The sequence below is a fragment of the Gorilla gorilla genome, chromosome X, assembly GCF_029281585.2.
Source record: "Gorilla gorilla gorilla isolate KB3781 chromosome X, NHGRI_mGorGor1-v2.1_pri, whole genome shotgun sequence".
Taxonomy (NCBI): Eukaryota; Metazoa; Chordata; class Mammalia; order Primates; family Hominidae; genus Gorilla; species Gorilla gorilla.
In genome coordinates this window covers 119,677,779-119,699,359 of record NC_073247.2, presented here as the reverse complement: position 1 = coordinate 119,699,359, position 21,581 = coordinate 119,677,779, and the positions used below count along the sequence as shown (strand labels likewise).

Here is a 21,581-nt window from a genome sequence, read left to right as displayed (position 1 = left end):
AGGCACCCGCCACCACATCTGGCTAATTTTTGTATTTTTAGTAGAGACAGGGTTTCGCCATGTTGGCCAGGCTGGTCTCGAACTCCTGACTTCAGGTGATCCACCCACCTCGGCCTCCCAAAGTGCTGGCATTATGGGCATGAGCCACCGTGCCCAGCCCCATTATATATTTTTAGCTGTATAGTCAAGTGCAAAATAATGAGTTCCCTCATCTATAAAATAGGGGTGAAAATTAACTTATAGATTTGTTGTAAGGTTTAAAGATACAAAATTAATATACAGTGTCTAGAATAAAGTAGATGTTCAATAAGGAGCAGCTATTTAATATAGTAACAAAACAGTTCAAAAATTGTGTATATTTTTTTCATGAAATGATCATTAAATAATCCTGAAAGTAGCCAGCATTTTTAACAGGCTGGTTGCATCCCTCATTTTCTAAAATTGTCTGAGAGCCAGATATTTTACATTTTTCTTCCTAATCTACTAACTCCTAATTTTCCTTAAAACCATTTTGGTTGTACTTACACCCACATAAGGCATTCTCTAATATTCCCTAATTGTCACCTGAGTTCTACTCTCATAACTAGCAACAATACATTACTGTTAGATTCATAAGGACAAATCTATCAGCAATTTCTTGTGTTTTACTCTTAAGTACAGATGGTATACCCATTTTGACCCTAGAAATAGTTAACAAATCATAAATCATCTTTTTTCTGTTACATGAACTAAAATATATTCTGTCTGAAAAGACACATGCATCATTTTAAAGATTATAAAATATGTAAATTATAAATATTGTCTTTTACAAATTATTTTTAAGTAAAAGCATACCAGAAGAAAAAAAAATTAAATGGAAAGGAAAGCACAGTATTTTCACACCTGTTAAATAATCTAACCCCTCTAGCAGTTTCTTTTCTCTGGAAAAATCTAAAGCAAAGTTTTCAAAGGCATCATTAAAATTGATGTCTGGAATCAGAACTTGAGAAGATGCAGTTGCCATAGCGACCCTGAAAAAGAGAAAAGTACATCAATATACATCAAAATAGGTTGCAACTTTCACCCAGTGTTTGATTTCTGGTTTAACAAGGAGAAAATAAATGACTTGTAAGGCTTGATTTATTTAGTGAAAATATCATATTTGTGCCTTTCCAATGGAAACTATTTAAATTTTAATCATCAGGAACCAATGAAGAGTTATACCATATTTATTCACATATGTTCACCCCTCAAACACACTCCCCCATCCAGTCTTAATTTTGAGAAGTAAATACAGGATTTTTTCCCCTCTGCATCATTTTCCATCTGGCAGACAGCGTCAAAACTAGACCTTTAAAGGTTTGGTAAAAACAGTTTGGGAGAGATTTTTCTTTTTTGTTTATGCTAGTCAGGAAGTCAGCATGCTAGGTTAACACCTTCCCTAAATATATCCTTTATGTGATTTTTATTTTTTTGAGACAGAGTCTTGCTGTGTCACCCAGGTTGCAGTGCAGTGGCGCCATCTCAGTTCACTGCAATCTCTGCCTCTCCGACCCCCTTCCAGGTTCAAGCAATTCTCATGTCTCAGCCTCCCTAGCTGGCGCCCGCCACCATGCCCAGCTAATTTTTGTATTTTTAGTAGAGACGGGATTTTGCCAAGTTGGCCAGGCTGGTCTCAAACTCCTGACCTCAAGTGATCCACCCGTTTTGGCCTCCCAAAGTGCTGGAATTACAGGAGCGAGCCACCGCACCTGACCTATGTGATCTTTTATAATATTTATATTTCACTTTATTATCCTCAGATTGTATAGTGCTATGATAGTTTTATCTTCCCAACTAATTCTAAGAGTCTTAAGAGCAGGGTTCATATTTTGTACCTCTTAATATCTTCCATGGCCCTAACACAGCATTTGACACATAGTGAAAAAATAATTGTTGAATGAACAATTGAATGACTAACAACAAAGTAACTGCTAACATTTATTGGGTGCTTAGTATATACAATGCTCTGTGCATTCACTTTACATACATTATCTAATTTACTCTTTACCATAACCCTATGTAGTAGATGTTATTACCATTTTGCAAAAGAGAAAGTTGGCACATTGAAATGCTAAGTAACTTGTCCAAGATCACACAACCAGTAAGAGTCAGAAATATAATTGAGCCCATGTCCATCTGATTCTAAATTCTATACCCTTAACCATTTAGACTGTTCTTTTCTTCAAAAAATTGAGGTATATTTTACATATTTCAGCAATTTTTAGGCATCGCTACACATCAGGATTATCTGGAGGAGCTTTTGCCAAAATATACATGTTTTAGTCCTGTGCAAGATCTTCTAAATCAGAGCCAATGAGATCCTTGAACATGTAAATGATGGTGAGGAAAGAAAAATTCACTTGGCAACAATATGTAGGTTAGAGAAGAGAGAAAACGCATTGAATGTAGGAAGACCAGAGAGGAAATTTTTATGGTGAACTAGTTGTAAGGGAATGGGAAACTGAAAAATACATATCCTCATGTACATATACCCTGCTATACATCTACCAACAACATCTCTTATTGTTTCTGAAAATGGAGATGTTTCAGTGATAAACTACAGGCCAAATGAAAGACTAGCTCAGTACAATCATAAGGTCTCACATGAATAGCCAGGATTTGGTGAGTAAGGAGACAACAACTTCTTTAGGATAACAGTTAATCTAGAAAATTAGCTCATGGAATTTCTTTCTGGCCTCTCCAATCTTCTTTATTTCCTCCATCCATCTATCCAATACTTATTAAGCACAACTAATGTGCCAGGCACTGTACTGGGCACTGGAGATACACAAAGTGAACAAGCTTTGCTGTGGTTCTTGCCTTCAAGAGCTCACACATCATGAAGGAGAAAGACATTACGTGGGCAATAGAAGTGCTGCTACAAAGGGAGTAGAGCATACACAGGAGTTGTCTAAGGAGACTTGGGAGCTAAGGGAAATCTCCCATGTGGAAGTCGATTTTAACCAATGACCTACGTAATGAGTAAGAGTTAACTAAGCAAAGACTATGTGGATGTGTGTGTGTTCTCTCTTGTTTGAAGCCTGGAGAATGAGACAAAATCATGCAGGACTTTGTAGGCCATGTTACAAACGTTGGATTTTATCTTAAGAACGATGGGAGTCACTAAGCATTAGGTGGGGAAATAATATGCTGAAATTCATGTTTCAGGAATACTACTATGGCTTCAGTGGAGGGATTGGAAAGGGTCAAAATTGGAGGCAAAGAGACCAGATTTTAAAGTGTCTTGGAATAAGCATGAGTGTAAACAAATAAAACAAAAAGGGTTAATTCACAAAGCATCAAAGAAAACAAAGTCAAAGCAAACAAATGGCCAATAAATATATTTAAAAAGTCCAACTTTCTGAGAAATCAAAGAAGTGTAAATTAAAATGAGATAGCGTTTAAATTACAAACAAATGACAGCATAGGAGCTTTTATGCCTATAGTCAATAATGCCTATATATTTGTATTAGGATTGAAATTGATACATATTTTGAAGGCCAAATTAGCATTAAATTTCAAAATAGCTTAAAATATAAGTCTTCTTTGACACCACAGTTCTATTTCATAAAATTTTTATTATGGAAATAATTGAGATGTATGCAAAGATAGAACTACAAGGGCACTCAGCACACCATATGTAGCCTGATTGTCTAACAGTGGAGACTGAGTTAAGTAATGTACTATACATCAAAAGATAAAATAACATGAAGCAATTGGAAATCAGGTTTTATAATATCCAACGATATAGAGAAAAGTTTGTGATACATTGTTTCAAATGTAGAGTATAATATAGTATATATAGCATATCATGTTTGTGAAATATATCTAAATAGAAATATTAGAATACTATATTCCTAAATGTTAATGATGGACAAAAGGTTAAGAATGGGTTAAAAGTGACATGGTTGGGTGTGTGTGTGTGTGTGTATCTGACTGTCTGTGTTTTTTTATTTAAGCAAAACACAACATTAGCGATCTTGTTGCAGTCTCTCAAGGCCTTGGTTTCTATTGCACATAATATAAGGTGTCAATTGTAAGGGGAAAGGCATATCTCTCCCAGCTAAAATTTCATTTTAACTGAAGTCATGGTGGCTTAACACAATACAATGCATAATGGTGGGGGAAAATTTCAGACCCTGTGGGAGACCAGTATTGAAGGTGAGTAGATGATTCTCAAGTCATACTACATAGATAGTCATCTATTCCACCTACACCTCAGGTTATACCTGAGCCTATGAAAAGAAGATTCAGATAAAGAGTTGGGAATCATAACCATCTAGATGGTAATAGAAGCCCTAGGAACCAATGAGTTTGCAACAAGGAGAACATGTAATGAGAGAAGAGAATAACCTAAGACACAATCACAAAGAACAATAGCATTAAAGGAATAGGCCAAGGAAACATTGCTCACAAAGGCAAAACAAAACAAAAACAACAAAGTAGGAAGAAAACCAGGAGTGTTCATGGAAGGTAAGGGCAGGGAAATTTCAAGTAAAAATGATCAGGAGGACAAATGCTACTGAGAGATCAAGTAAGATGAAACAAAGGGGTGTCTATTATATTTAGCAACAAGGTATTCATTTGATGACCTTGAAAAGAATACTTTCAATGGTGTGGTAGTGGAACAAAACATTTCAGAGGGTTGGAGAGTAGAGATTATTAAATACAGTGGTTTGAATATATGTTTTATTTTTGCTTTCATGAAATCTCACTGAAATAACAGTCAAAGAATGAAATGTCATAAACCCACAAAGACAAAGAGAATGGAAAAGAGATGCCAACAAGTAAAAGATTGTCAACAAATGTTTGGAAGCTAGAAAGGGATGAATGTGTGGTAACCAATAACAGACCAGAGAAAGCTAGATCAGGAAGCCAACAACATCAAGTTGATTTAGTGCCACAGAAAGTTGAAAGTTTGCATGAGGAACAACTAGATCCACAGATCCATGCACACTAAACCAGAGACTACCCTTCCCTCATTCTGGCAGGATATGTGAGTTTTACTTTCTGCTGAGCTTTGACATTATACTAAAAGCAGTCTTAAAACTCTCAGCTCCTTTTCCCTCCTTGGCTCCCAGAATGCTGGCAGCCAGGCTTATACCTTCCACACCGCTGCCCCTCCAATCAAAAGCAGGAGATTGGAGGATTTCATCCAAGGGAAACTGACCCAAGAGAAAAGACCTACAGAACTGACACTTGGGAGTCCATCAATAAAAAGCCGGCATTCCGCCTTATAATCCTATAGCAAAGTTCACCAACCCATAAATTATTCCCATCCACTCAGAGTTTCCAGTCATCTTTTAGTGCTTAAACTCAAACACAAAGCCAGTAGTTTGCCAGATATTTAGGAAAAGACAGCAATTTAAACTAACAGAGAAAAGGAACTGGGAGGAAACCCAGACAATGCAGGGTTTAGAAGCAAACTTTTAAAAATGATAATATTCTCAAGAAGAAAACCAAATAGTTCGTATCCACAAAGCAAAAACAGAATGCTAAAAAAGAAACAAGGATGAAGGATGAGCTCTTGTGAATAAAATTAGGAATGCTGAAATTAAAATTTCAATAGAAGGATTTAATGAAAAATTAAGGAAGTATCTTAGTAAAATAAGAAGACAAAGTCATGGAAAATGGAAAAGATAAAATTAGAGAAAAAAAGTCTAGGATGTCCAACAGTTCACTAATCAAAGTCCCATAAACAAAGAAGAGAAAGAATAAAGGGGGGGAAATTATTAGCAAATAATACAAGAACATTTCCCAGAGCTAGAGGTCACCAGTCTTTAGATTAGAAAGATTCACTGAGTGCCCAGGAAAAATGAATGACAAAAAGTCCACAACGCGCCAGGCACGGTGGCTCACACCTGTAATCTCAGCACTTTGGGAGGCCAAGGTGGGCAGATCACTGGAGATCAGGAGTTCAAGACCACCCTGGCCAACATGGTGAAACCTCATCTCTACTAAAAATACCAAAATTAGCCGGGCATAATGGCGTGAGCCTGTAGTCCCAGCTACCAGGGAGGCTGAGGCAGGAGAATCACTTGAATCTGGGAGGCGGAGATTGTAGTGAGCTGAGATCGTGCCACTGCACTCCAGCCTGGGCAACAGAACAAGAAGAAAGAAAGAAGGAAAGAGAGAGAGAGAGAAAGGGAGAAAGAGAGAGAAGGAAAGGAAAGGAAAGCAGAGGAGAGGAGAGGAGAGGAGAGGGGAGGGGAGGGGAGGGGAGGGGAGGGGAGGGGAGGGGAGGGGAGAGGAGAGGAGAATCTATAACAGAGGCAAATCTTGATGAAATTTCAGAAAAACTGTGTTAAAGATAAGATCTTTAAAACTTCTAGATCGTAATGGCTATTATTAAAAAGAGGAAGGATAAGTGCTGGTGAGGATGTAGAGAAAAGGGAACCCTTATACATTGTTGGTGGGAATATAAATTAGTACGGCCATTATAAAAAACAGTATGGAGGTTCCTCAAAAAACTAAAAATAGAACTACTGTAGGATCCAGCAATCCCACTAGTCAGTATATATCCAAAGAAGTTGAAATCAATATGTCAAAGAAATATCTGCATTCCCATGTTCACTGAAGCATTATTCAGAATAGCCAAGATATGGAATCTACCTAAGTTTCTATCAATGGATGAATGGATAAAGAAAATGTGGTATAGATACATAATGTAATACCTTTCAGCCACTAAAGTCGGAGGAAATCCTGTTATCCTTGACAGCATAAATGAACCTGGAGGATGTATGCTAAGTAAAATAAGCCAGGCACAGAAAGACAAATACCATATGATCTCACACATAGGTGGAACCTGAAAAAATCAAACTCATAGAAATAGAGAGTAGAATGGTGGTTACCAGAGGCTGGTAGGAGGAGGAGGGAATGGGGAGTTGTTGGACAAAGGGTATAAAGTTTCAGTTAGACAGGAGGAATAAGTTTCTGAGATCTGTTGTGCAGCAGTGTGAATATAATCAATAATAATATATTGTATGTTTCAAAATAGCTAAAAGAGTAAATCTCAATGGCTGACCACAAAAAATGGTGAGGTAATGGATATGTTAATTGGCTTCAATTAGTCATTCCACATTGTATGCATATATCAAAACATCACATTGCAACCCATTAATGTATACAACTATGATTTGTCAATTAAAAGTAATATTAACTTTTGTTTAAGCTTCTGGATTTTAAAACATAGGTTATATTCAAAAGATCTGGATTCAAAACGGCAGTGAACTTCTCAACACAATAATGGAAGCCAGGAGACAATGAAGTCATGCCTTCAAAATTTATTTCCAACCTATCAAGTGTGAAAATTAACTTGAAATATTTTTAGGCAAAAAGTTCTTGAAAATTTACTTCCCATGTACTCTTTCTTAAGAAACTACAGGAGCGTTTGTTTGAAAAGCTTAAGGGAATCAAGTGGTACAGGAAGGGGAAATCCAGGCAGAGCCCAATGAGTTCCCTAAAATTAAGGAGACAGAGCTGAGAATCCAAGTGGACGAAGTTGGCTGGAGTTCACAGGACATAGTACCAGAGAGGAAAAAGCTGCAGAGAGAATTCTAGAGACCTTCAGAGTTTCCCTCTAGTAGTCAACAGAATACTGATCAACAAATCCATGCGAGGAAACTGCATAATGCTGGGGAAAGAGCCACCCAAAAAGATAAGAGGGAACAATCCCTGGTACTCACATAGGTCTAGCAATAGTGTCTGTTCCTACCAGCTAAACTGGAAAATCTCATGACTCACAGGACACTGGAATAGAGTACTCAGAAGGGTTTTGCCTCAGTAGTGGGGAAAAATTGTCTCTAGACTAAACATTGCTCTGATCTCACCTATCAAATCTGAAAACCAAGACTTGAAAGGATCAAGCTGTTTTCAAGTAACTTAACTGTGTCTCAGAACAAAGTTTAAGAATATTTATAGGAATACAAAAATATACAGCATCCCGAAAGAGAAAATTAACAAGTCTGACATCCAGTAAAAAATTACCTGATAGGCAAAAAATCAAGAAAATAAAATCCATAATGAGAAGAAAAGGCAACCAATTGAAACGGACCCAGATATGATACAGGTATTAGAATTAGCAAGCAAGGACATAAAAGCAATTATTTTAACTGTATTCCATATGTCTAGAAAGCTAGAGGAAAGGCTAAATATCTTTTTTTGTTTTCAGAGACAAGACATTGTCCTGTTGCCCAGGCTGGAGTGCAGTGGCAGCATTGTGACCCACTGTACCCTTGAACTCCTGGGCTCAGAAGATCCTCTTGCTTCAGCCTCCCAAGTAGCTAGGACTACAGGCACATGTCACCAGATGCAGGCTTTTTTTTTTTTTAGATAGAATCTCGCTATGTTGCCCAGGCTGGTCTCAAGTGATCTTCCCACCTCAGCCTCCCAGAGTGCTGTGATTAAAGGTGTGAGCCACCACACCCAGCCTGAATATCTTGAGATATGGAAGACATTTTTTAAAAGACCCAAATCAAACTAGAGATGAAAGCTATAATATCTAAGATAAAAAATACACTGGAGGGGTTAACAGCAGATTAGGTATCACAGAAGAAAAGGCTAGTGAACTTGAAGATATATCAATAGAAGCTATCCAAAGTGAAACACACTTGCATGTGTTTTCACAATGGCAAAAAAACAAAAAGACTGCAAAACAAAAATAGAGCGTTGGTAAGCTATAGGACAATTTCAGACAGCCAAATATACATGTAATTGGAATCCCCAATAGAGAGGAAGGAAGTGGCATAAAAATATTTGTAGAAGTAGTGGCAGAAAAAAAGTCCAAATTTGCAGCAGTTAATTGATACTGTCTAAAGTTGAAAAAAATTAAAACTACCAATGTAAGGATGTTATTTAGAAATGTAAGGTCATGCCAATAAAAACACCTGATAGAGCTGAAATTGCTTGGCTTTGTTGTAAAAGTGTAGACTGTGGCACTAGACTCCCTAAATTTGAATCTTGCCTGTGCCCCTTACTAGTTGGACAATTGTAAGCAAGTTATTTAACCTCTCTGAACATCGTTCTCTCATTTATAAAATGGGGATAAAAGTAGTATCTACCTCATAAAGTTTTTTTGAGGATTAAGTGAGTTAATACTTATGAAGGCTTAAAATAATGCCCAGTACAAAGTAAGAACTCTATTGATAATAGTATTATCAGAGAGCAGACATTGAGAATGAGGAGATTGCTATTTCTTGCAATATGACTTATAGTAATATTTTACTTTCTAACTATGCACAAGGTATTACTTGGATATAAATACATTTTAAATATTTCAGAAGAGTAAATTAGGGGTGAAGAAATGTAAAGTCTTTCGCGAAGTTTGCTGTGCAGGGAAGGAGAGGGACAGGTGATAATTGGAGGGGATATGAAGTAGAGGAAAGTCATGGGGTTTTTTTGTTTGGTTGGTTTTAGGTAGGAAAGACAGGAGTGGGTTACAAATGGATGTGAAGTCAACTATAGAGAGGGATAAATTGAAGCTATGGAAAAAAGAGTGTATTTGGCCAAAGCACAAATGAAGAGACATCTCTTCCATTTTAATCAGAAGGAAGGCAGAAGTTAATGGATGTGGACCTAAGTGTGTTCAGAAGTTTGATATGAGAAGTTGAATTCGCTATTTCACACTTACTGTTCTTTGTAAAATAAGAGGGCATTTACTGAGCATAAGCAGAAAAGTGGCAGAGTTGGAATTTTGAGGTAAGTACAAAAGATTTGAGATAGCCATTATGATGACAAGTTAAAAAGAAAGCTGACCAAAGCAATGCAGAAGGATTTCAGGTTAGCACTGAAGGCCCAGGTGAGGTTTAGAAGCTATACATTTGTGATGCAGTAGTACCGACCTCTTTGGTTATGTGATTTTCTCCAGTAGGGTGCTGCAACTCAAATATAGGAATGGAAAAAGTGGGACTGATTCAGGGTTAGGACTTTATCAGGTTGGTATGTTAAAAGGACAATGGGGCAAGGGGATTGAGAATATTGAAAAGAGAGTATCTGAAGTGAGAAATCACAGATCCTAAATAGGCTAAAGAAAGAAGCGAAGACAGGAAATAGCTGGTAGGTCGGAAGAAAGTATAGGAGTCAGGCCTTAGCAGTCTCAACAAAGTTGAAGTATACATGTATTTGAAGAAAAAAAGAATTGTTGGCCGAGGGCAGTGGCTCATGCCTGTAATCCCAACAGTTTGGGAGGCTGAGGCGGGCATATTACTTGAGGCCAGGAATTCGAAACCAGCCTGGCCAAAATGGCGAAACCCCATCTCTACTAAAAATACAAAAATTAACCAGGCATGGTGGTGCATGCCTATAATCCCAGCTACTTGGGAGGCTAAGTCAGGAGAATCGTTTGAACCTGGGAGGCAGAGGATGCAGTGAGCCAAGATCGCACCACTGTACTCCAGCCTGGGCAACAGAGTGAGACTCTGTCTCAAACAAAACAAAACAAAAATAAGAAAAAAGAGTTGTTAAATAGAGGTTATAGTTAAAAACTGGGGTGCTTTAAGTTATGATTTCAGTGCAATTCTGAGTGATGGTGAAGTTCATTCAGCATGTGGTCCATGAAAATGGGTGGATGAGATGGAGCTCTGAGGTGAGAGTCACTGTTGGAGGGGATGTTAAAGAAGCTAGATGGCTAAAGCATTAGATGAGTCAGCCATGTGGTTGTTGCTGAAGTCACCCAAAATGATGGCAGAGGCAATGGGAGGAACACTGTGAGCCTGGAGCCAAGGTCTTCAATGAATGAGAAGGAGATATATGGAGGTCAAATCTGGCCTTATGAGCCTCTGCAGCCCCTTGAAGTCTTGGTGACTATACTGAACAATGTTTCACTTTAGACCCTGGTTTTTTTGCCAGTGGTCTATGGATGGGCTTCTAAGGATCTGCAAGTCCTCTGAAATAGTATAGAAAATTATCTGTGTATATTTATTAAATGCATTGTTTTTCCTCTGGAAGAAGGTTCATGACTCTCATCTAATTTAGAAAGGGGTGAGTGATTAAATAAAGGCCTAAAAATTACTGCCATAAAGGATTTATGTGCAGAATAACTAAATGAAAGCAATAGAAACTGCATGCAGACTGAGAAGAGCACACACCTATCAATATAGCTAAAAGTTTCTCTACCCTTATACCAACACCATCATAGAAAACTCATGCACTGAGTGAGCAGCAGGGAGCTATGGCAATAGCTAGGGCTAGTACTTGACTGTGCCTTAAAAGAGCTGATAGGCTGCAGAGACAGAGACAAGGGTCCAGAAATCCAAAGGGTAATTTACCACTGCGGCTCAATAACTACTTAACTGGTAAAATCTTCAGGTGGCAGCTGTTAGATACATGCCTGAACTTTAAGTGACTTTAAATTGGCCTCTTTTCACAAGAGCAGGCATTTCCAAAGAATATAAGGAACTGACCTCTCAGCAATATTTTTTGCAGACTGTAGAAACCGTGCCTGGTCATTTTCTTTCAGGATATGCTCAGCTTGGTTGATGAGGACTGTTGACCGTTCAAGACACTGGCGGCAATTAGCAACCTGCTGTGCCAACTTTCTCAGTTTCATAACCTTTAAGGAATTAGTAAAAGAAAAAAATAAGATAAAACATGCAGTGCTTAATTAAAAACAATAAAAAACAACATGAAGGAGGCATGCTGCAGTGATTCTAAAAATAAGGTTTATTAATATTCCATGGTCCCTGTACTAACCACTCACCTTCTCACCCTACCTACTGTGTCTCTTGTGCCAACCCCTCCTTCTCTTATCTACTGCTTGCATACTTAGGCTGCAACACAGTCATATACTCTCGGTTATCTACCTCCTCTGTGTATTAGTAACACTAATTTTTCTGGTTATAAATCAATGCATGCCCCTTATAGAAAATTCAGAAAATAAAAAGTATAAAAGAAACACTACCACCCAGAGATTATAATTGTTTACATTTTTGTTTGTTTACATTTTTTGTCAATATATTTTCACATATATGTTTACTAAAAAGTACCATCTTTTTCTTTATGAGTATCTACAGTTCCATGTACATATTTCTCTAAGTGTCTTTATGCATACCTGTGTGTTCACAAATCTGTATTCTTGGAAACTTTAGTTTCCTGGATAAGCTATAACCACTCAGCATGGCACAAATTATTAGTGATCACTCTAGCCTCTCAAAACATCTCACATTACACACACAGCATGAACTTATAACCACTAACACTGACGAGCAAGCCAACAAGCCTAAAACCATATAGCTGTATGGAGGCTCACACTTGATGCTTATGATCATGATTCTTCAGTTCCCAGGCTAGAAACCTGAGTGTCTTCACTGAGTCTTCCCTCTCTCTCATTCGTCTTTTATATTTAAAAGTTCAATGTTTCCTATCATTTCCTTTCTAGCAATGCCTGTTGTGTTCTTCCCTCCCATTTGTGCTGCCACTACTCTGGTTTAGGTCTTTATCAACTCTTACAAAGCATCATTCCATAAGTCTCATAACTTGCTACCCTGACTTTGGTATCATCCCATTCTGATCTACCCTGCATACCTCTGCCATATCAATCCGTCTTTCTCCCTTCCTAAGAAACTAGAATGGCTGCCCAACACTTTTCAGATTAAGCCCAGAGTCCTCATCTTGGAATTCATGGTCCATAATCCTGACTCACATTTCTACCATTACTTTTTTCCTTTTCATTGAGTTATAACATACAACAGTAAAGCACCCAAATCCTAAGTGTACAGCTCAATGAACCTTTGCCTACACATACACCCACGTAAACCAGGTCAAGATATAGAACGTTTCTAACACCCCAGAATGGCCATCGTTTTTACTGGATTCAGAGCAGTAGGCCAAACATCACTTCTTTGCCTCTCCCCCTATAATCTCATTTCTTCTTGATTTCATGATCAAACCGGAATCATCTGGATCAAACTTTGATATTTGTAAAGTCAACCCTTCCTTGGATTCACTGAAGTGCTGTGCTTTACCTTTGTCTCTTTGATTTTGACAGCGATCATTTGCTTCCTCTGCTGGATGATCTCTACCAACTCGTCACATTCTTCCATAAGTTTTGCCTCATGCATAGCAGTATTCACCTGCCAAGAAATTTCAGAGTATTACACAGTGATTGTTGCCTTTGTCCCCTGCTGGCTCTAAAAGGTTCGGACTGACAGCTAAGCATGCACAACTTCTTCCATACCTCCCTCATAAGATCCACTCCTAGAAGAAGGGTAGAGATGATGATATTAATGATGCAAGGGCATTGAAGCACCACAGTTAGGAAGCTCTCCAGGCCTCTGGTAGATCATGATGGTTAATGGAAGGCTGGGCAGAAGGACAGATGAGATGGGGGCATGTTATTCCCACTGAACAATTCCCTTTACTCCAGTACACTTTCCTTCTGCTGTTCTTTTGGAAAGAGGGTAAGGAGATTTATGTATGTCAAGAAAAGAGTATCCTCCTCCACAGGCACAATATTAAGATAACATTACAACAATATATTGTGCTAACAAAAATGTTTTCAGTTTTCATTGTTCCCTTCTAATTTTTCACATTAAATATATCATTAAACATATATTCATGTGTATATATTTTTCAGATAGTTGTCGTGTTTTAGTGGGTATTTCTCACCTTGGGCTGTCCAGTATCTGAATACCTTTCCTATTTTGGGATACTGGCTACATCAAAACATCTTTACTGCAAAGTCAGGGTTGGAAAAAAAAAAACTACCATTCTGCATTTTCTTTCCATGGATTGATTTCTCCTTCTCCTCATCTCTATTATTATTGACACTAGATGGTACAGAGCCCCCAGGAGGGGCTAAAATGAGAGCAGGGGATTTTGGGGCTGCCCAAGTATAACAGGAAAGGAAGGAGAAAAGAACTAACATCTTTTTAGTACTTAACTTGCCAAGCACTTCATAGGTAAATTATTTCATGTAATTATCATAACAATTTTACAATATAGGAACCATGTTTATTTCCATTTCACATACGGGGAAACTGAGGCGTAGAGAATTTTAGTGACTTGCTCAAAAATCACACAACTAGTAAGTGGTAAAACCAGAATTCAAACCGAGTTCTGTCAAGTGAAACCCCTGGGCTGGCTGGGTGGGCGGGCGAGGTTCAGTTCCATTTCAGCAGCACACAGAGCAGTCATACAGGGAAGCACAAGCATTCCAAGAGTCTATTCAAGGATCACTCGAGCAGAGCTCTAGAAGGCTGAGGAACAGACAATGGGTTACTTGAGAGCATCAAAACTCAAGGGGCTAGATGTGCTTCATTAGCAAGGTAGGGCTGCATTTCCAATTGCTATCCCTCTTCAGAGGGTTGCTCCATATTCTCCAACCCGAGCAAAATACCTGTCACTGGACCCTACTACCCCCTCTCTCACACTTGAAGCTCACTGATGGCTAATTTTCTGTTTCCTACTTAACTGAAATAAAATATGTCTGTTGCTGAGTGACAATCTTATGTTGCTTTTTTCCATTTTCTAGGGCAATGCCACAATTGGGGCTTCTATTTACTCTGAATGGCACTCTAGCCATTCTACTTTTTTTTCTCAGACACCTCACCCTTTCCCTAAATTGGATCTACCTTTCCAAGGCAGATATCTCACCAGCTCACGAACTCCTTTATCTGAGACTAAGAGATTCATTTAGTTTTCTCTGGGTCCTTGCTTACAGTATCTAGAAACTTAGACACTTGCCATTTATAATTTCTTTTTTAGGTGGCTACTGGTGTAGCACACAATGATGTCGTACCTGGTTTCTTAAAATGTAATCCTCGGACTAGCCTTTACATAACACTATATGCCTGGCATTGCTCTAATTAGTTTACATATATTGGCTCTCTCAATCCTCAAAACAGTCCCGAGGTAGGTACCTTTATCTACATTTGACAGATGAGGAAAACTAAGCACAGAGAGATTAAGTGACTTGCTTAAGGTTACACAGTTAGTACGTAGCAGGGATGAGATTTGGGCTGAGAGAGTACAACACTAGAGACTACACGTTTAACCTTACACATATGCTGCTCTCCAGTTGAGTGTAACAACACCCTTTTCTTCAATTTCTGAAAATCATCATCTCTTTCAAATCATCCATCTTTATTCTGTCATCCGTTTCTCATTAGTCACTTCAGACTCCTTGTTGTTCCCCTAGAATGCCATGCACTTTCACGTCCTGTGCCTTTGCCCGAGATTGTCATTTTACTTGGAAAGTCATTTCCCCATCTGTTTATTGAACACATTTCTACTTATCTTTTGAGGCCCTTCTCAAAGATCATCACTTCTATGATTTTTCTCACTTGCTTGGACACAAGCAATTGATCCCCTATTTATATTTTCACATACTCTATATATAGTTCAATTATACCATTTCCTATGTTTTATCATATTAGTCTGTCTTCCTCACTCCATCATGAGTTCTGGAGGGCAAGAATTGTGTCTTATGTGACTATATCTGTCTCCACTATCATGATGGGCACATAGTAGATGCTCCGTAATTATTTGTTGGATTGAATTAAATGTGAAAAAAGGTATCTTTTACTCCTCATTAGACATGCCCACTTTGTTACTCAAGTTACCCTAAACTCAGTGAGTCTAAAAACAAACTTATCACCTTCTCTCCAGATCTGGCTTCCACCTCTGATTTTCCTATTTTTGTGTCAATGTTACTATCATTATTGCAGTTACTCAGGTTCAGTAAACTCTGACTGCTACTTCTCCTTTGTCCCCACATAAATTCACAACAGTCCCAAAGTCCTTCCCTCCTTTCCTTTTTAATCATGCTAAATTTCCTCGGTGGCTGGTCCAAGTGCAGTAGTGTTTACAACCAACTGATCGCAAATAGTTACAGGTTTCTTTGTTCCTTCTCCACTCCCACTGCTTCACTTGACTACCCTTAAAGTTATTCGTTAATATAGTGAGGATCTGAGCCAAGGAACCAATAGGTTGAAGCCCTTATCACCTATTGTGATAGGACTGTTGTTGCAAAAACCTCGTTAATTAATCTCCCTACCTCCAGAATATTTCCTTTGCCACCCATCCTCATAATCCCTCCTCTACTCTGAAGCCAGGAAAAATCATGTCTTCATTACCAGACATCTTATCAAGCATCTTTTCTGTGCAAAGCATTATGCTAAGGCCCTGCCCTCAAAAAATTTGCAATCTGGATGGGGAAGAGCCATATACATATAAAAGAAACCAATCAAGGTAGCATAAATTAAATACTGAATGGGTGATGTAGACTATAATCTACTGAAATTAAAAGGAAAGATTACTTTTGGTGGGTAAGTGAAGGAAAGATGCATGGATGAAATGGAACTTGAATTAAACCTTAAAGATGGAATAAGACTTAGATTAAAAAGGTGTGAAGGAGAGAAATTTCAAGCCAAACAAATGAGACTGAACTTTATTTTTAGGCAATATGGTATCTTTAAGTAGTATTTTTGAGGGGAGGAAAGGTAAGGTGGTGCGAGAAGTACCACAGTGAACTTGTTCAAGAAGATGAACAGGGACTGATTTGATGGAGGGTAATAGTAAACCTGAGGACTATTTAGGAGGCTGTTGTGATGTGGACAGGGCATACCCAAGGAGAATATCAGAAATAGAAAGGAAATATCAAATATAAGAAGCACTCTTTTGCTTACATATCTTCAATTAGACAGCAAGCTCCTTGAGGGAAGATTTTATACTACTTTGTCTCTCCCATTATAACTGGTACAAAGCCTTACAACAAACATTTACTGACTGATTTAGCACAGTAAAAAAATCAAAATAAGAATGCCAAGCATTATAAAATATACTCCAGTGAGTGTATTTTGTAGAGAAAATATAAGGTGAAATGAGGGAGCTAGGGTAGGAATGTTTTTTGGACAGTCACATCAGGGGAGATAAAACCAGGCACAACTAATAGAATGAAAAGTTGGCTGAAGAGGCACAATTCCAAACTGAAGGTAAAGCAATGACATTAAAATCTTTTCATGTCAAGAAGCACCCCAGAAGAGCAGGGTCCTTAAGTGTTTTCTGAACAGGAAATACTTCAGGGAAAACCGGTCTTTGTGATGTGAATAAAACAACTCAAATTGCTTGGAAGACATTTGAAAGCCCCTGGTATTTTCTTTGTTTGAAGACATAATACATTGAGGTATTTCACTTGCTTATTAACGCTTAATTGAAAATAACTGGGTTACCTTAATAAGCATACTTGGCTGGTTGGTTGGTTTGTGGAAGACCCTAGCTCTTTATTTGACATTCGCTCTTTGTATTAGGTTAGTGGTTTTGTCTAAATGGCTTTATGTCTGTGGAAAAAAAAAATCTATCCTCCTTGAAAATACCATTAGGTCAATCTTGGCAACCTACTTGTATAAATCCACCCACCCCAAAAAGACTTTTGGGAGGCAGTTTGTGATGTTTATGACTAAGAGTCTTAGCCTCAATCTTCCAAGTCCTAAACACTAGGCAACACAGGCTCCCTGGTAAGTCTCCAGGTCCTCTTTGCTCTTTGCTCTTTTACTTTCTTCTTAAGGCAGCAAAAATTTGACTTGCATATTTCTTTCCAACTGCCCATCCTACCCTATTACCTCCCAGCCCAAAGATTGACTGTAGAGTAAGACCTAGTCTTCCCCAATTTCCACCTATTCTTAATACAAACACATAAGGCCCCTGATGGAAGGACTTTACCACTGTTCAATACTAGGAAATAAACAGGTGGGAGTTCGCCAAAACCATAAGTTGCAAAGATTTAAGAAACTGCAAGAAGTTATTTTGGCAATTGTTTCTCTTCTGTATTGAAATGTAAATGGACTAGACCTTTTTACCCTTAGCTTCTTTCAGAGAGCTTATTTGATAGTTAGGATTTTTTTGGGGGGGGGGGGAGGGGGAGGGGGCAGGGGAGATATTCCATTGCTCATTCTATAGTTATTTTATTCCTGGGTTTAAAGTTCATCAGCCTTCCCTCCAACCCACTCCCACGATAACTTCCCCACTTCCACTTTCACCTCAGCTTAGTCACATCCATCAGTCCTATAGAGCATCATTGCACAGGAGTTCAGAAGGCACTGAGATTTCCTGTTCAGATGGAACAAGATATATGAAATAGTAGATGATCCCATATACCCAGACTCAAGTGAAATGCAATAATTATAATAATAATTGTATGGCAAGGAATTCCTCACTGGCTTCTCCGTCTCAGTGCTCTCCGCTCTACACAGTAAATGCCAGCCTAGTTTATTCTCTGAAATCTTCTGCCCAAATAGATCTCCCTTTCACCAGAATATTGTGAAATTTTGGCATTAAAGTTCATTTGGGGAAGTTTTTATTTCAACAAACATTTATTGAGTGTCTCCCACATACCACAGTATATCCCACATGTATCCAGCATAGTGCTGGGTTTCCAAGTGGGATATAATGATGAAAATGACTCAGCTTCTGCCTTCAAGGCACTTACAGTCTAGTAGAGACTATGAGTGTGAATACAACTAATTATAATTTAAGGACCAGCAAAACAAGTAATATAATAGAATACAATTAAAGGTGTATGAGATCATAGGAAAGAGAAAATTTGGAAAAGGACAATCAGAGGATTAGATAAAGTTTCATGTAGCTGAGCTGGTCTTCAAGGATAAGCAAGACTTGGGCAGATAGAAATGGAGCTTAAGGGGAGACAAGTTTAGGCAGAGTGAATTACATGAATAGCATGAGCAAAAGCATAAGCAGAAAAATAGAAAATGTGCTTGGTTAAAGCAGATCAGCCTGACAGATGTAATGGAGGCAAATAAGGCTAGAAACAAGGGTTGGAGATATATTATGGAGAGCTGTGCTGTCATTTTGAGTCTCTGAAAGTACTTGGATAAAAATGTCAGGATCTTAGCATTATAGTAACACCTTAAGAATTGTTAATTGACATCTTAGTTGAGAGCAAGGTGAAGAGAGAAGGCAGACACAGTACATGAAGAACTGGGAGGGGGACACAACAAACTTCCCACTTCCCATTATTGCCCAGGACCACTCAGGTGATCACTATCCCACCTTCTCAGACTCCATAACAGAAAAAAGAGGCTGAGTTGGGCTTTATTTAATAAGCAGTCACTTTCTGTGCAAAGGAGATGAGAAGGAAAAGTGAGAGGTAAATTGGACATCTGATGAATTATCAAGAAATTATTATGAACAGCCTTGTCACCTTACTGAGCTGCAAAGAATTCATTACTTTCTTAAAATGATGCATTTAAGAAAACACAATGTTTATGAACAGGCATAGCATTTGCTGTGGCAGCATCAAAGCTAAAGTGTTAACCCAGATCACACTTTAAGGATCCTTCTCCCTCTCTCCTCCCACCCTCACACTCTCTCACACACACACACATACACACACATCACTACCACTAGCACTAGCATCATGATCACCACCAGCACTATAGCCCTGTTATATCAGGAAGTTTCAAATGTACAAAAGGAAGAGGAAGAAGAGACAATCTTCTTTTTTGTTTTCTAAAGGTAAACACTGCAACATTTCAAAGATGGTCCTTCCAGCTTTACGTAAATATGACTAAATGAAGCAGGGATTTTAAAAAATTGGTTATACCTGTTTCTTCAGATTTGAGGGAGGGTGGTCACTTAAAGGAGCAAGAAATAAATGAAATTATTAATAGAATTTTTAGTCACCTGTACTGGAGTAACTACACTTTAGCAAGCAAAAAAAAAAAAAATACTGAGACATAGTTAAGGAATCTACAGCTTCAGTGTGTAATTTTTTTGGCCAGGGAGGGGGTGAGGGATTAGGAGAGTAGAGGTAGCTGGGAGATTGGCTGTTAAAGTTAGAAAAGTAGTGTGGATGGGGAGGTGGCAGCCAAGCCATTTCTAGAAGTATAACTATCGTAGTGAATTGGGCTCAGGGACTCATGGTACGTGAGGCCTTCAGATAGACATTGACTGACAGAAAAGTTTTCTATCTGCTTGTGGGAGGAGTACATAAGAGTTAATACTTTTATAGTGCTAACCACATGTTGGGCACTATTCTAATTGCTTCATGTATTTTCACTTGTTTACTTTTCCCATTAACCCCATAAGGTAGGTACTATTATTACCATTCCCATTCTACAGAAGAAACCGAGAAAACATAGATGTTATGTAACTTGCCCAGGGTCATATAACTAGTAAATATCAGAGCCAGGATTTGCACCCAGGCAGTCTGGCTCATGTCTATGGTTTTAACCACTGTGTGTGTGCGTGCGTGTGTGTGTGTGTGTGTGTGTGTGTGAGAGAGAGAGAGAGAGAGAGGCTGTGCTCACAAACATATACTTCTTTTTCCTTTAGAGTTGCCTCTCACGTCAATCACAATCTCTAGAGTTAACCATTGCAAATATTTTGTGTATTTCCTTCCTGACTTTTGAAAAAAAATAGTACCTGTATAGAAATGCATAATACAACATATTTTAAAAGCATAGACAGTTCACACACATATATATACACACATATATTTTGTATGTACTTTACCCTATGTCTAACTAATAAAAATAATGGAGACAGAGGGTGAGGACAATCTGCTTCATATACATGCCTTAGGAATGGCATTATGCCATGTGGCAATTCTGTGTTGATTTTGGAGTCCTTTCTCCTCAGGGAACAGACAACCAAACCTTTATAGCCTTAGGCTTAGTTACTGTCTCCCCCATATTCTTTGTAAGCAAAGTAACTGTTTATTTTTTATTTTTTTAGACGGAGTCTTGCTCTGTTGTCCAGGCTGGAGTGCAGTGGCGTGATCTCGGCTCAATTCAACCTCCACATCCCAAGTTCAAGTGATTCTCCAGCCTCAGCCCCCAACCCCCCCCCGCAACCCCGCCGAGTAGCTGGGACTATAGGCATGCGCCACCATTCCCGGCTAATTTTTGTATTTTTAGTAGAGATGGGTTTCATCATGTTGGCCAGGCTGGTCTCGAACACCTGACCTCAAGCGATCCATCCACCTTCGGCCTCCTAAAGTGCTAGGATTACAGGTGTAAGCCACCAAGTAACTGTTTGGAACATGGAAGAAACAGGTGGGAGATATAACCTAGGTTTTTCATCTGGTATTTTATGTACATAGCTATAAAATTTTTTGTGAAATGAGGCAGAAACCTCCTTTCTATCTCGTCAGAACCATGTAACTAGATCTTAAAAAGACTGAAGAAATAATCGATTCCTACTCCATCACTTAAGAGATAGAAATATGGGGCCTAGAGAGGGGAGAGGCTTATCCAGCGTCACATTGCTACTAAATGACAGGGCAAGGCTTGAGCCAGATCTTCTGAGTCCTATCCAGTGTTCTTTCCAATCTACTGCTTGTTTTGTGAAGCATGGCACTTGCTTATAAATCCCTCTGCAGAAATAAAACTCTCTAGCTCTCATCCTTGTGTATTTACCCTAGAAATATGAACATTTATGTCCACACAAAAACCTTACACGAATGGTCATAACAGCTTTGTTTCTATTAGCAAAATACTGGAAACAACTGAAATGCTCTTCACCGTGGGCACATATAAACAAATTGTAGAATATTCACATAGTAGAATACTACTTAGTAATAAAAAATAAAAAACTATTGATGTACA

The 21,581-nt window shown here is 38.4% G+C and overlaps 1 protein-coding gene across 4 annotated transcripts in view; it reads right to left on the bottom strand.

The window, feature by feature from the left end:
• Positions 1 to 21,581, bottom strand: part of MID2 (midline 2) — a 105,978-nt gene that overhangs the window by 14,610 nt on the left and 69,787 nt on the right. For all 4 annotated transcript variants that reach the window (XM_055375418.1, XM_055375417.1, XM_055375416.2 and 1 more), the window contains exons 4-6: positions 12,981 to 13,088; positions 11,421 to 11,569; positions 883 to 1,010 (exon numbers count right to left, since the gene is read on the bottom strand). In XM_055375418.1, the coding sequence (XP_055231393.1) occupies positions 883 to 1,010; positions 11,421 to 11,569; positions 12,981 to 13,088 (385 nt within the window). The remainder of the gene's footprint in view (positions 1 to 882; positions 1,011 to 11,420; positions 11,570 to 12,980; positions 13,089 to 21,581) is intronic.